This window comes from Tachysurus vachellii, chromosome 6 (assembly GCF_030014155.1).
Source record: "Tachysurus vachellii isolate PV-2020 chromosome 6, HZAU_Pvac_v1, whole genome shotgun sequence".
NCBI classification, from domain to species: domain Eukaryota; kingdom Metazoa; phylum Chordata; class Actinopteri; order Siluriformes; family Bagridae; genus Tachysurus; species Tachysurus vachellii.
In genome coordinates, this window is record NC_083465.1 from 7,467,363 (window position 1) to 7,484,416 (window position 17,054).

At 38.3% G+C, this 17,054-nt stretch overlaps 1 protein-coding gene across 1 annotated transcript; it reads right to left on the bottom strand.

Moving 5' to 3' along the window:
* Positions 1-3,658: 3,658 nt before the first annotated feature.
* Positions 3,659-10,040, bottom strand: kcnk12 (potassium channel, subfamily K, member 12). The gene is made up of 2 exons (XM_060871344.1): positions 9,701-10,040; positions 3,659-4,551 (listed from the first exon to the last, which is right to left on the bottom strand). Exons 1-2 carry the CDS (start codon positions 10,038-10,040, stop codon positions 3,659-3,661), a joined length of 1,233 nt encoding a protein of 410 aa, XP_060727327.1.
* Positions 10,041-17,054: the final 7,014 nt, after the last annotated feature.

Here is a 17,054-nt window from a genome sequence, read left to right on the forward strand (position 1 = left end):
CACTTATAACATAAATATTTAGTACCATGGCCTTAAAGGTTTTTGAGCAAGATAGAAGCCCCCATTCCAAGACCGGCATAAAAAAAAAAAAATAAATAAATCAGACCGAGGTTCCCATGTGATAAAGGATGAAGGCCTAGCATTTTGAAGGACAAAATTTAAGTTGTTTGGCCATAATGATCAAATATATGTATGGAGAATAAAGTGTAAATATTTCATCCAAATAATACCATCATCGTGTTTTGGGGCTTTTTTGCTGGAAATATGAATGGCCTGCTTCAAATAGTAGATCAGAGAAAGGAAGAAATACTGAAGCAACATTTCCAAATATCAGCTAAAACTTGCTCACCGCTGGGTACAACAGGACACTGATCCTAAATATAATCTCAAAATGGCAACAAAATAGAAGTATATGGAGCAGCCATCACAAAGACCTGATAAAAGACCAGCCATCACAAAGACCCTGACCTGAATCCCACAGAACATTTGTGGCGTGAACTGCAAAAGCATGTTAGTTATGACAGAAGGAATGAGCAACAATTTCAGCTTGTGAGATGCTTTTGACTAACTTTTAAAGGCAGAAAAAAAAAATTAAAAGGCAATGACACCGAATTGGGGCCGGGTGATGTTGTACTAATATGCATATAATATAGTAATATATATCAAGGCAAAGATTTGTCTCCCAGGCAAAGATTTCAAAGAAGAATGGGGTTTCAAGAGGTGCTGTTTAAGCTATTTTGAAGAAACACAAAGAAATGGACAATGTTGAGGACCGTAGACGCAGTGGTCAGCCAAGGAAACTTAATGGAGCAGACGAACAACACATCATGCTTACTTTCCTCCAACATCAGAAGATGTCCAGCAGTGCCATCATCAAAGAACTGGCGGAAACCTGTGGGACCCAGCTATACCCATCTACTGTCCAGGACAGTCTGGTCAGAAGTTGTCTTCATTGAAGAATTATTACCAAAAAGCCATAACGAAAAGCCACTGACTTGGAAACAAAGCTAAGCGTCTCAACTTTGCACAAAAAGGATAAGGAGGAGGCAGTTTGTTTGTTAAAAGGCTTCAGGTTGGTACAATAATTAGTGTCTGCAGCCAACAGTGAAGCAAGTTGGAAATTTGGTCAAGATTAATGGTGTTCTCAAGGCAGCCTTCACCCACAGAAAATCCGTGGTTAGTTCTCCAAGATGCTTGGACAACCTACCTTCCAAGTTCCTTCAAAAACTGTGTGGGTTCCTTCAAAAAAGGGTGGTCACACCAAATATTGATTTTATTTGGATTTCTCTTCCGTCCATTTACTTTTCATTTGTTAATTTAACCATTCTTGCTTGCTTAAATAAATAAAGGATATTTAAAATAATTATTCTTTGCTCTATATGCTATAGATGTTGCAGTTTCTATTTTTGAATTTCCTTTTCGCCAACTTGGCTGGTCTATTTAACTAATTCACCAGTTACAGACTGACGTCAACTCAACATGATTGTGCACAGCATCAGAAACAAAACACTTCTGTGCATGTAAAAGTAAAACTATAAATAGTAAAAAAAAAAATTTAATTATTTGCTTTAGATCAATCATCAAACAAATAAATTCCAATGCATATATGGACTATACACTACACATGCATTGAGTTGAATAGGCCACAAAGGCAGAAACCATGTCAGGTTCTTCTCCTGTAATCCAATTGATTCTGTAGAGACTGAAAAAAAAAATCACTTCTGCTGTATAAGTTGGGTGAGTCTGTGCCCATGTTAGCCTCAGATTGTTGTTCTTGGCCTACAAGAGTAGAATCTAATATGATCTTCTGCTCTTGTAGCTCATTCATCTCAAGGTTTGATGTGTTCGGAGATGTTTTTCTGCTCACCATGGTGTTAAAGAGTGTTTATTTGCATTACCACAGACTTTTTGTTGGCTCTGAGGTATCACATTTTAACCCACTCTGATGTTTTATGTGAATATTAACAGAAGCTCTTGTATCTGAATGGTTTTAGGCATGTGTGCCTAATGATTGACTGAAAACAGATCTACATTAATGTGCAGATTTTTCTCATAAAATAAAGTGAACAGTGGGTGTACATTCTGCTGTTTGAGGAGGAATATATTATTCATCGCACTTACCTGGATAACTTGTTGCTAACAAAAGAGAAACATGGTGGCTCAATTTTTCTACTTTATCGGTTAAACTTGACCAATTACATGAATAAATTACTAATTACAAACACAGCAATTGACTTCCAAGCATGTACCAAAATTTCTGTATAACAATTTTTAATTTTAAATAATTAAAAATAATATAATTTTTGTATAACAATTATTAATTTTAAATAAAAAACTAACTAAATATGTATACATGAAAAATCTTGACCAGAATTACTAATTAACCCCAGCATTTCAACAAAAACGTATAAGGAATATGTAATCATTTGACCAACTAAAAATCTGATGTAGCAAATACTTAAATAAATTGGATTCATGTCTATTACTTTGAAATTAAACAGGAAAGGTATTGTAATGTATGGAGTTGTGAAAAGTTGAGTTTGAATATCTGTTGCCTTGAGTAAACCTTTGGCCTCAACTATACATTATTTTGCATGTTTTGATCACAGTGACCATTGAGGAAGCAATGACTTTGAATCACATTGAAAAGGATCTATGATCTAAGTGTTGAAATAAGATTAGCTTACTCAGCATTAAAATGACTATCAACTAACAAAATATGTTTTAGATCCTAGTAATATGTTGCTAAATGATCCCAAGAAAAACAAATCTTGCAAAATATGCGAGTTGACCATTTCTTTAACACAAATTGACCAGAATACCATCTACTCAATTCCAATCACAAACTACAATATGCTTTTCTGGTATGAATATCTAGTACAAATATCCATCCATCCATTCTCTACACCCCTTATCCTATTGTTTTGAGGGAACTTTGAGCGTATCCCAGTAGTCTTTGGGCAGTGTACTGTCCAGGCTTTACCCAGCAAAGGCAGGGTACACCCTGGACAGGAATTTAACCAGTAATCTTGTTTTTATCTGTTAAATAATTAAATAGAATTTTTAAAATCTATGATCCACTATTCTTATTTATTATTATATACATTTATTAAGGGGTCAAAGTCTTTTTCCTCACAATTCTGTCAACAACATTCTGATATGCATATTATTCATTTGACTTTTTAATCAAGATTATTTAAATTATATTTTATGAAAGAGATGCATAGCTGAAATATAGGCATGTGCAATATGTTATTGTATTGTATATTGATAATTGAAAATAATGTTACTTTAACCTACAGTCCCAGGAGGTGATCCTGGGTAATTGAGAAGATTTATATCAATCATAGACAGTGTTCTATGTTTAGTTCTGAATTCCCAAAATGTTTGGTTTCATTATTTGTCATTAAGGCTATGATATACTATGCATTCCAAATATTTTTTACTAGGTTCAAGCTAGAAAATCCCAACCAGTGGGGTACCACAATAAATCCTGGCTCAAATGGATATCTCAAATACATCATGCAAATCATGCTGTTTCACTGGAACTTGTGGCCATGGCAAAGTAAGACTATAGTCAAAACAAAATCCTTCAGAACATCAGAGGTCCTGTACTTTCCTATAAACTACAGTGCTACTCTTGATGCATAAGATAGCTTTACCTAGAGTCACTTGTCTCTGCCAGTCTGTTGTTCATGATGCCCAAAGCACCAACTCCCCCAGAGAAACCATTGAGTCTTGAGCTTCCACAAACTGTCCTGGGGTACCCATTTGCAGACTCTGAGAGCTGTTTCTGCATAATGGCCAGTGATATTTTGTTTGAGCCTGCCAAATCCCGCATGGAGATCATCTCACCAGATAGCCTTCTGCTCTCCCGGTCATTGTCACAAGGCCCTTCAGAGTCATATGTGTACCCAAAATGGCCCTGTTTGAGCCGTGTTCCAGGACGGATGGCATTTCGCCGCCCTAAGAAAGCACTAGCCTTGTTGCAGCGCTGGCAGCAAAGGCAACTCATTTTGCTCAGCATCCAGTTGAGCACCTGCTTGATTACAATGGAAATCACATTGAAGAGCGAGTAGATGCAGCAGACACCTGTCAGGATTAAAAGAAAGTTGGCCAACCGGTACAGGCCCTGGTAGCTGTAAGCTTTGTTCTGGCTGCTCACTAGGTCTCCAAAACCTATAGTGCTGAATGTGACAAAGCAGAAATAGAGGGAGTCGAGGTAGGCCCAGCCTTCTATTGGGGTATACATGGCTGAGGCGCAGCAGGAGATGATGATAGCTGACAGACCCAGGATCAGCATCACATGATAGACAGAGGGTTTCCAACCTGGAAGAGTGCTGGCTGCGAAGTCCTGGCAGATTCCTGGTGGGAGAAGGCCACTAGTGCGCAAACGATGAAGCCTAAAAGCTTTCATCACCACAGCTAAGAGGGTGATGATACGTTCTAGGAAAAGGTTAAAGAATAGAATAGTGGCCGCACACCCAAGGAGACCATAGAAGATCAGAAACACTTTGCCAGCTACCGTCACTGGGGTTGTCATCCCAAAACCTAGGGGACAAAGACAGCAAAGAGAGATTCAGCAAAAACGATATTCAATTAAATTCAAATTTATTTGTCTAGCTCTAGCTCAAACGTTTTCAAAGGCTGTGTACTGACACTAACTGTTGTAAAATTGGTGAAATTGAAAATAAAAGACCCCAAAGTGCATATTTTACTATAATGGATTAAGTTTGCTATTATTCACTATTATTAAGTGTTCACAAAACTAAAAAAAAAATAAGTAATGTTTTATTGACCCTATTGTATATCTATCAAAGAAATTTAAACTGATTTAGTTTTAAGGCTGAGGGCTATTGTTTTACAAAATCAAGATAAATTGTTTGGGTACATTTTCGTACTTTTCTTTACACAATCAAGGTGTATGAACGAAAAACAAATTTAGACAATTCTTGTTAATCTCCATTATGAAAAGGTATACATTGTTCTTGTGTAACAAATCAGTATATTATTAAAGACCACATGTACAACTTGTTTGTTAGCTCAAAGCTATTTTTATTTTTTATTTAAATGATGATCCAATTTGCTGTTTTTTTAGGAGATGTAAATGACATATATTATTTGTGATTTTATCACATCATATCCTCATGGATGACAGCTCATCAGTTGAAGCTCAATCCTAGCAAAACTGAACTGCTGATCATCCCAAGTGATTTATCCCCATTTCAGGATCTTGCAATATCCCTACATAACGATCTGATCTCCCCTTCAGTCACAGCTTGCAACCTTCGGGTAACCATTGACATTCAACTATTCTTTTCCCTGCATGTTGCTAATGTGACACGCTCATATCTGTTTCTTCTTTACAACAGCAGAAGGATTTGGCCATTTTTATCCACACAGGCTGCTCAGGTACTTGTTCAGACTCTTGTCATTTCAAGACTGGACTACTGCAACTAAATGCAAATTAACACTGTACAAATGCTGTCTGTGGTAATTAGAGCTGGGCAGAATGAGTTCTCAAAAAAAGTGGAGAAATTGTTTTGAATATCTTTTCTTTAGGTAATGAGATCAAGTGCATTTTTGTAAGCATTTTTGCAGACCATGTCTTGATATGGCACTGGTCCAGGAACCAGTCATTTCCATACATGAACCAGTGCAGGTTTTGGGTGCAGCATGTCATCAGTTAAAAAAATTCAGAATTACCTGCAGTCATTAATCCAAAAGGAATATCTATTTATTATATAGTGCAATTTATTTTATGAAGCCTCAGATAACACCCACTACACTGGGGACAGTGGGATAATTTAGAACCAGGTGTATGTTTGTGTATGCATGGCTAGTGGGAGAAAATCTCTAAAAAGCAAAGTAAAAGAAAAGGGGAAAAAAATAACGGGACGTCCTCTTTTGATTTGTGCCAAGACAGCCTTCCATCTCCTTATTTCTAGGGAGACCTGTAAGAGGGTTCCCACGTGCCAAAACCTGGGAGACAGAGCAGGAGCAGTGCGTTCAGGACTATGGAGCCTGGAACAGCCAGTGAGTACTCCAGCAGTAGCCCTGCTTCATAATCACCAAGACTTGACTTTGGGATGATTAGAATTGGTTTTGTACAGTGGATGAGTGGGGCTTGCCAGACACAGAGTGGACGCATGCTGCCATTGTTGTTGGGGGAAGTCCAGCTCATCCAGCCTGTCACCTGTTGAGTGTGGTGCTGAAGATGTAGTCAAACCAGTAGCCACTGATAACAATAAATGTGTACATTTTTATGGTTTTACTAATGCAAGTGAGATAACTTTTGAAAATAGATTAATATTTTTTTTTTTTGACTGTTAAAATGTCGCTTTATTCCACACTTGGTGAATATGTTCAAACAGAGTGAAAAGACAAAACGGAGATAGAGCTATGCTGGAACTACTTGGTTATCCCTAAGAACATAAAACCAATATGAATTTATGGTACATAAATCTTTAATTATTTAAACTTTTACATTAAACAGCTTAATAAATAGTAAATTTAACAAATTGAAAAGAAACCATAAAACTTTCTCCAGATGATCACATGATGAATGGCTGCTAAAAAGATCAGTGCATGTTGTACTACTTTTAGCTGATGCAATTAACTAAATTGAACTGTCTTGGAATGTTACCATGGCAACAATTTTTAAAAGAAGCTACCACACTAGGTTTCAGAATTGATGATCACTACCACATTAAACATTAAATAAATGATCTAGAACAATTCTTATTTGTTAAAATCAGATGGATTAGAAATGTGACAGTTAAAAAGGGAAGGTAATATCCCATGTTCGAGGGGGTGTTTATTCACAGAGAGAGAAAAGGGCATGCTACAGTCACAGAAAAATAAAAGGGAGAAAGAGAAATTTGACAGATAAGAACATTCAAGATTTCTGTTTTCCTATACTGTTGTTTCAGCAACCCAGGAAAGATTAATTATTCAGAAATGTAAAAACATTTTGTAGAACCCTGTCATTTCATATTATATTTGTTATATTAGTCAGTTCTTTTTGCCTGACCTACGAGTGACTGAAGTGACTGATGTGTAGCATATACTCTACAACAGGGACCTAGTTTACTGCATTCCAGAATCTCATAAAAGCTTTCCATATAGGGTCAGGGAAGGTGCCATGATCAATAGGCAAGTGTGTGAGAGAACGGAAAGCACGTCAGTGCATCATCTTCTGACTGAATGTTGCAGATATACTTAAAATAATTTAAAATAGCAATTACACTGCTTGGTGTTCACTCCCAAGTAAACACTAATTCACTTTTTCTTACTTTTTATCCATATTTTAGCCATTTCAGGATCTGTTGAATAATTTTTTTATAATATTAAAATTATTTAAAGAAATTATTGCAAAAAATCTTTTTTTTCTTATGTTAACAGGTAATGCATCTTTGCTTCTGCTGAACTAGAAGTCCGGCGAGACCTCATGCCCAAGTACTGCAATGGGTGCACACCTCTCCATAATAAACAAAGAGCGTTCTCAGGAGCATTTTGTCACACACAACTCAGTCTATTACACTGAGGACTGTGTGGTCCTTGAGTCTTTTGATAGTCTTTTCAAATTAAGGCTGGTTAACAAGTCTCAATCTGCTTTGTAATGCTCTCTCAATTATATATGAGCAGTGGTAAAGAAGAACAAGACAAGATAACATAAAAACATAGAGTTAGTGATATAACAATCTGTGAAGCTGGTGCAGCAAAAATACAACAGTATCTGCAATGCCATGCACTCCATGAATGCTAGTGGATGCAGAAGGTATTTGCTGTGAAACACTGTGAATAAATAGCTATATCTAGTAATATATTCCATACAAATGCTGGTCAGAGTTTTTGATAATTTGATCTCAGAGATTTAATTAAAACCATAACTCTGATTAGGGGAAGAAGAAAAACAAATCTGGATTCATTTTGCTTTCTACACCTCATGAAAATGAAGCTAGGACTTAATGTTGCACGAGCGTGAGTATGCATTGGAAATAATAAGTCTACTGAACCCTTTTAAAACTGACAAAATTAATAGGTCAAATTCAAACTCATGTTGAAAATAACCATCTGTTTTTGTCAGTTTCCATCTGAATATTGACTTACATTACTGTTTCATACGACTGCTGAAGCAATGGTCTGCAAAAAGATTAAAAACTATGTACAGGATCTCACTGTTTTAAGCTATCAGTTAAGAGAGAGTTACAAAATAATTTCAAAATAACAAAATAAAAACTAGAAAATTAATTGGATACAAACCAAAAATTGAACTAAGAGAACACAATAACAACTACCAAGTAACTGAGATTGGGAAACACAAGACTATTATGGAATAACCACAGAAGAAATTCAACCTATGTGCAAGGTTGTGCTCTGTTTATCTAGAGAGGAATTGTCCTGGAGCACATGACTCACAGAAGATATGAGTAGAAAGAGAAATACTTTCTGATATTACTTAGATATACTGTATTTTGATTTATGTGTGTAGTTCTTTATACATACAATTATTGCAGTTACACTGGGAGAGCTTGCTACAGCAAGACTTTTGAATGGCAATAGTGCATCTGCATGATTCCTGCACACGGTCACAGAAATGTAGACAAACACATCCATGTTCCATCTGACCAGAGTATGCAGCATTCCTGTATTGCTTAAAAATGTATGAGAAAGAAAGCAAACACAGAGGTTGGTGGTTTTGTGTATCAGTGCTCAGAGAAATGCAGTCATTGTTTGGTTCACTGTGGTAAAATCCTAATCATAAGGAAAGGGTGTCAGCATATTGACCAGGATAAAGTGTGTACTCAAGATGAAAAAAGGTTTTGCTAACACAGTTCCTCTGTGATAGTTTTCTATTTTCTGTATTTCGATTGCATTTTTCCTGTTGTAGGTCCTCATTTGACCTTTTTTCTTGTTTCTGCATCTGGAAAACTTTTGTTTCGGCCTACACTACTAAACGTCTTAATTACATTCATTTTGACCAAGACCAACTTCTTACCAAAAAGATTTCTCTACCCATACATAATAATTTGCATGCACACACAAAATGGGCAAGGCATTCTTGCTCCTTAGTGACTTGCCAAACATGTACGTTTTTTCTCACTTGTTTTCTGGCATCAGCAGTGCAGCAGACTGGTAGCCTGAGGCTGTGTCCTGAACTTTAACAGCAAAGATAATAGCCTAATACCATGTCACTGGCATGATTGAAAGTCTGTCGTGTAGCTTATATATTTCAGTGACAAACAGAAAGTGTATGTAAAACAAACTGTCTGTCTCTTCTAAGAGTATCAGGCACTATCAGAGTGGATATGTAGGGTCACAAGAGCAGCCATGTTGCCGGTAGCTACTGTACTGATATATAAACTACTAGGCTATGTCTGTATTATTGATGCAGTTCTAAGGAATGCATATATACTTACACATACATTCTTATGGTGCATTAAAACTAGTTAATAAAATCTCAGTATGCCATTCAGAGTTAGTTATTTGATACAATCTTGCTCTAAACCAACAATAATGGACAAGGTAAATAATCAAAAGAATAATTAGTGTGTATATAAATACTGTGCCCTTTGTCTATATAATCCATTTACAGGCTAACAAAGGAATGGGAAATAAAGGAAATTGTGAACACAGTGTGCAGTTAAGCTGTTTTTCATTGCCGCAAAAACTCATCCAGCAACATTTACCAACTCACCGATAGTTGACACAACCGTTGCCACAAAGTAAAACGCCCCCGTAAAATCCCATCGCGGTCGTAGGGCATCGGCCCGGATTCCGGCAGCCGCAGCGGTTTCGTACTCGCGCAGGAAGGAGCTTAGTTCGTGAACGCTGATGTTGAAAGCGTCGCTGAAGTTGAGCAGTGTGCGATTCCAGCGCGCTCGGGCTCGCACCTCCGACGGCCGCTCGATAGCTGAGAAGACCGCAGCGCCGCACAGAAGGTATGTGAGGATGAGCAGCGCCAGCAGCACGAAACGCCCGTTATCCTCGTTGATGTGCAGCGAACGGCAGCCCGGGAGTCTCTGCCGTGCGGACATCGTGCACATTTCAGCACCACGAGCACGCGGGACAGCGAACAGCTCCACCCCAGGGCGCACAACCACACTGGGCAGCACCGGTGCTCCTGCTCTCCATCCTTGTAAAAATCCTAACCACACCGCGAAAGGTTATTTATTAATTTAGATCAAAATGTGAAACGAAATTAAGTTTAGCGAGATTCTAAATTTGTTCGTCATAAAAGGACGACTAAAACGCTCCACTTCACTCTCACGCGTCGAGATAAGGGTATCCTAACTGCCATGGCTATTTCAGGCTAAAATATTTGGGGACTATATTATTGAACTCCTTTCAGCTCCGGGACAGCAAGCAGCCACACGCCAGGCAGCACAAGCGCTCGTGTCTTTCCAGAAATCCCTCCCTAAGACAGTGTTATTTTTGATATCGTCATGACAAAATAATTCAATTCAGCAATCACGTGTGGCTTTATGAAATCATCAAAGTCATCCTCTGGGTGGGAAAAGACATGTCAATGCGTCCTGGGGCGCCAAAATTGTTAATGGATTCATTAATTATTGAACGAAAATATTGCATCAGTGTCCAGTTTGGGAAACTGTCCAGTCGCAGCAGTGTTCACTGATGCGACCTTCTTCTTGCCGATTTATGCGGATTGCAGTATGAAGCACTGGACACAGCGTGCGTTTGGGTCGCTGCACCAAACTCGCCGTCCCAAGAAAACGCATAAATCATTGCAAAAGGATATTACGTGATCCGTGAGTTCACAGAAAGGGACGCACGTTTAGCCTTTTCGTCAGTTTCACCTTAGAACAATGAGCAGTCAAAAGAAAAGATTTAAAGACAAGATTGGATGCCAGCATGCGGTAAAGCATCGGAACAATTTTGCGCACGCTTTCCCAAAATAAATGAAGGTTTTTATTACACGACATTAACATTAAGTTGTATATTATTATTATTATTATTAATATTAATATTATTACACACTAGTAAATGTGTATCATTTTTAATGTCGGCTGAATTATTCTGCGTTATTTCCTTTCTGATTCATTCTTTTCTACCGCTTGAACAGGAAAACGCAGGACCTTGTGCTGTTTTAGACATACTGTAATCTATGCACATGTTTGATCCAACGGCGCATGAAACTGATCACATTTTTAGTTTCTTGCATTCTCTGCTTGTTTCCTCGTAGTTATTTCTACAGAGACATTATTGTGAGTGCTCATTGCTGAGCAAAATGATGAAACTGTCATCAAGGTGAAACTGTCTTCACTGGTGTTAAGTGAAACAGGGAAGCTCAAGCCTTGGCACTGGAGGAGGGGCTTCGCCGAAACGCGCAAAATAAATGATACGCATGCGCGATGTTAACATAAAGTGATTATACACTGCGGAATCTCAGTGGGTGCATCTCAAAATTCCGCGTAATTCCAATTTCTTCAAATACGCATCGCGTTTCCTTTTCCTACTTCCCTTTCTCGCGAAGGCAACGAAGCAGAAATATAACATATGTCCAATGTACGAAATGCCATTGCTCACTGAAGCGTCATCTTAAGGCGATTTAAGAGAATTCGCTTTTTTATAGTGTTAATTGGTGCTTTAACTGTACAACAGATAACATATACAAGTAGGGTCCAGATAATTTCTCTTTAATCTTTAAACTTTAAAGTTTTAGTGAGCTTGTCCATGATAGCCTTAGATTCCTGTTCTTGGGTGTACCTCAAGGTTTGATGTTTTGCATGCTGAGTTGCTTTTCTCCTCACCATTGGTGTAAAAACCGATTAAATGACTTATTGTATCCTTCTTGACAGCTAGAATCTGGCCATTTTCCTCGAACCTTTCTCATCATCAAAGTATTACAGTCCATAGAATATTACTGTTCATAGAACTTTTTCTCACTCAATATTTTTGTCCCTCGAACTGTAGACACTGTTATATGTGGAAATTCCAGGAGATCAGCAGTTTCTGTAATACGCAAAAAAGATTTCTTACACTGTAAAGGACATTTGATTATGTCTACACACTAGATTACTTTTTTACACAATTAAAATATTAGTGCAAGACTTGCACTAGACATCTCATAAGGCTCAAGTCTTACTTTATTTGGCTTTGTATTGGAATGTATTTGACAAGAATTATTTTCATATACAGTAGGCAAACATTACATGGATAATGCAAACAAATATAATGAACAATACTAAAATAAATGAAAATTAACTTTTTAAATAAACTGATAGTCTAGACTATACCATTTATGCTGTTTAAATAGTGAACAATAAGTGAACTAGGCTAATGAAGGTGAAATATAAAACTGTAGGTAACATCCTGTAGGTATTACAGGATTTCTGAACAGAGGCCTTTTTAATATTTGTGTGATTAAATAATGCAGAGATAAACACTAAGTAAACACTAAGGAGGAAATGTGGGCTACTTGGAAATTTATTATACGCTTTGTGCTCTATAGTTACATGTCTCAGCATCCTCATTGGTATCATTTGGGTTAAATTTTCTTCTTGTACCTGACCTTTTCTTCTTTTTATTCCTGTCCGTACATTTGTCATGTGACAAGCCTGGATGCAGTCGTCCAGTTAGAGAACTCAGATGGCCCTGATTGTCTCTGTGACTCTTTTATAGAGGGGCTTGATATATGAGGTACTTCATAAGTGTGTTTTAGTGTATGCCTATGAAGCTCAGAGCTCAACTGCTACAGCCTGTAACATGACATAACTTCTCGTTGATCGACAAGTGTTTGAAGAACAATAGATAGCTATGTGATTAACGTAATTAATACATTTCACAAATATTTGAGATGTGGGATTCAAAAGACTGCACAGTCGTGACAATGCACCTACACTACCATCTAGTGGTAGAAAGCGTAATTACAGGTAATAAAAAACTATGCAGAGCATACTGTCTATCGAATCAGTAAGTAAGAGTGATTACTGAATTCGTATTACTGAATAATAAACATTATGAATGAATCAATGTTGTATAAGTGTATATAAGGCATAGACTTTTTACTGCTTGTGGTTTAAAAACAATGATATGCAGAGAAAGTGCATGTTGGAGCAGAAAAAATGAGAAACTAAAAGAAAAGCAAGGATTAAAGGGTTCGAGTTAGAAGACAACATGTGGAAACAAGTATGATGGAGAGCAGGAAAATGAGCAGGAAAAGGAACATGTGGGCTTGGCTGAAAGTTACAATTTCCTCTATTATTTTTTTTTCAGACTCGCAATAAATTGTGTTTTTCTGTTTTTGTGCAGTTGTAGTTCCTTCTTAGTAATTTGTGTGAAGATAGTTCCTAAGTCATGAGAGATGTTTGGTTAGGCATGACAATACAGTGATGACTACAGTGTTGGAATTGGCTTTGCACATTTAAATTCTATTTATTTGTATTTGATCAAGGAATCACTGCAGTAGTACTAAATATAGAAATGTAACAGATTTGATATTAAAAAGACAGAGATGAGTGCTAATTAAAGCCACTGATCATATCTGTATCTATATTTAGATTTAAACATGGAGTGTGTATGAACTAAACTGCTAGGTTTAGGCCTGTGTTAAATATGAATAACTTTTTGACAACTATGTCAGTAACAGAGCTACAGCATTTCTCTGTGAAGAGAGGAGAAACTTCAAGAAGAACAACCATCTCTGCAGCACTCGACCAATCAGGCCTGTATGGTAGAATGGACAGATGGAAGCTACTCCTCAGTAAAAGGCATATGGCAGCCCACCTGGAGTTTGCCAAAAGGCACCCGAAAAACTCTCAGACCATGAGAAACAAAATTGGAGAAACTGGTCTGGAGAAACAAAGATTCAACTTTTTGGCCTGAATAGCAAGTGTTATGTCTGGAGGAAACCAGGCACACAAATATTGATAATGTTGAATGATGACACATTTTTTCTTTATTCTTTAACACTGTAATACATTACATTTCCAAAACCAGTGGCATTTCTAGAGTTTGATCACTGGGGCACAGGCCCCCGACAAGATTTTAGAAAGCTATGTAAAAAGTTCTAAGGGGGCTGGAGGCATAACCCAAGCTACCCCCAGCCTCCCAATGGCCTGAAACCTATCCTGCTTTCTCAGTATACTCGAAGAACTTGATGAATGACCCCAGTTTGTCCTGAAGTCCATGATCATGCTCCGGAGCACCTGTGGGTCTGGTGTGGAGAGAGGCTTGGAACTGCTGCTCCTGCTCTGGCCATGCTTGCTCTAGGGGGACCTGATGCTTTTATCTGGTAGATGCTGGCAAGGGTCTTTACAATCTGAGACAGTGGAAAGGACTCTATGATGGTGGATCTTCTCACTCTGCTGACAGTATATTTATAGGTTGATTTGAGTATATACTTTTATCTCTTTGAATGCTCTTGAACAGTTACTATTGTGTTCATTTAGTCAATAATAATACAAAATGTATTGTAATTGTAATGTATGTAAACTAAAAATGTGAAAGCTTATCTTTCTGTTATTTCAGGAATTTCAGAATTTTAGAAATGCCAAGGTAGGATTCAGAATTCAGCAAACAATTATGTAGAACTCCTAAAATCAAAAACTAATCAGAAGATACAGCTGTCCATGACTTTTCCTAAAGCATGGTGGTGATTCAGACAATATTTGGAGCTGTCAAGGCCCCTTTTTTTATATAGAATAAACAAGAAAAGTACAGTTATTTTCTTTTTATGATCAGGGAGAGGGGGGCACGGTGGCTTAGTGGTTAGCACGTTCGCCTCACACCTCCAGGGTTGGGGGTTCCCGCCTCCACCTTGTGTGTATGGAGTTTGCATGTTCTCCCTGTGCCTCGGGGGTTTCCTCCGGGTACTCCGGTTTCCTCCCCGGTCCAAAGACATGCATGGTAGGTTGATTGGCATCTCTGGAAAAATTTTCCGTAGTGTGTGAGTGCGTGAGTGAATGAGAGTGTGTGTGCCCTGCGATGGGTTGGCACTCCGTGCAGGGTGTATCCTGCCTTGATGCCCGATGATGCCTGAGATACCCGAGGTAGTTCGGATAAGCGGTAGAAAATGAGTGAGTGAGTGAGTGATCAGGGAGATATACAGACATCACAACCTGCAAAAACCCCCCCCCCCCCCCCCCCAAAAAAAAAAAGGAAAAAAGTTAATTAATAAAAATTCAGCTGTTTATAGGTTTATTCTTGTTCGTTCACGGTGCATTGACTAATGTTAATAAGATTTGAATAATGTATTAGTAAATGTTCAAATTATCATTAACAAAGATAAATAAATGCTTTATAAGTGCAGTTCATTATTAGTTCATGTTAACTAATGTAGTAAACTAATGTTAACTAATGAACCTTATTGTAAAGTGTTACCCAATTATTTGTTAATTATATTAAAAAATGTATATCACTTTTATTATTTATATAAGCTGAAGATGAAATGAAACTTGTTGAAGTGACGTCAACACGTCTTTTACAATCATTTACCCCGCCATGGGCAATGCTGAAGTCACTATTACAAACTTTACAGTGTACAACATTATCATGTTTAACGCTTATAAGACAGGGGGACACTTTCGTGATAAAAAGCCCGCCCACACTTACAATTGATTGGTTAACTTACCGAAACAGGCCAATCAGGATGCTCTCTGTCTTACATGCGCTTAATGAGGCGCACACATACACACACACATACACACACACACACACACACACAAATTCTCTCGCTCCCCCTCCCTCTCTGCCGTGCGCGCGCTACAAGGTTTGGAGCGCAGTCTCTGTCGCGCATGCGCGCTCTTGCTCGCTCGCTCTAGGTAACGGGAGATTTTAACTAATTTGCGGGCATCAGGGAGCCGCTAACCATATGCGGGAGACTCCCGGAACTTCCGGGACACTTGGGATGTCTGGATATAATGAAATTGTACTACAATAAGCACAAAATCATCTCACCTCAAAGCTAACCACATATGCTAGGCACAAATTCCATGCAAAAATGAAGGGAGACAGAGAGTTGTTTAAGCTTTTGACATTGTACTGTGTGTGAAGGACTGCGGATAATCAAATAGCAAAGAGAAGGTAATTTGCTCCTCATCTTTATTGAGAACATCAATTGCTTCTAGGACTGAAGCTTGTCTAGTCTGGGATGTGGCCAAAATACTACTTGCTGTGACTGAGAGACAACAGACACTGACTCCAGGGCATAATAGAGGATGGAGTTTCTAGGCACAGGACGATTTCTAAGGGAGTTTCAGAAAATTGATCACTGGTTCCTCAATTGTTGACCAAGTTCAACACAGTTTTCAGCAGATGCAGGTTCCTCAGCCTGACAAACGGAATCATCTCAGCATAAGACAAGTTCCAAAGGCAAATGAATGAGACTTGGAGGATCTGACATAGCCAAGTCATTCTAGCCATGTTCCTGGTTAGGAAAATGAAAGAGGAAAACAAAAAAGCAAATCAGAGCAATGCTGAACACATGTGAGAGTAGTAAACAGAGACAAGTGCTACATATGTATGTAACAAAGGTCAGCTACTTTGGACCACTTTTGACTTTTGGTCACATGAAAGATCTACAGAAAGTCCTAGCAGTCAAGTAGTAGGAACAGATTTCATCTTCTGCAACACACAGTACTACATAGACATATGTAGCAGATTTTTCAAGATGAAGAGACTATGTGTAACATGGTCAAAATGGTGTCTTGACTTGCTTCACTTATTTCTGTGTATGGCCCTTTAATTATATGCAATCTATTTTGCTAGTTTAAGAAACCTTGGTGGCTTAGTGGTTAGCACGTTTGCCTCACACCTCCAGGGTTGGGGGTTCGATTCCCGCCACCGCCTTGTGTGTGTGGAGTTTGCATGTTCTCCCCGTGCCTTGGGGGTTTCCTCCGGGTACTCCGGTTTCCTCCCCCGGGCCAAAGACATGCATGGTAGGTTGATTGGCATCTCTGGAAAATTGTCCATAGTGTGTGATTGTGTGAGTGAATGAGAGTGTGTGTGTGCCCTGCGATGGGTTGGCACTCCGTCCAGGGTGTATCCTGCCTTGATGCCCGATGACGCCTGAGATAGGCACAGGCTCCCCG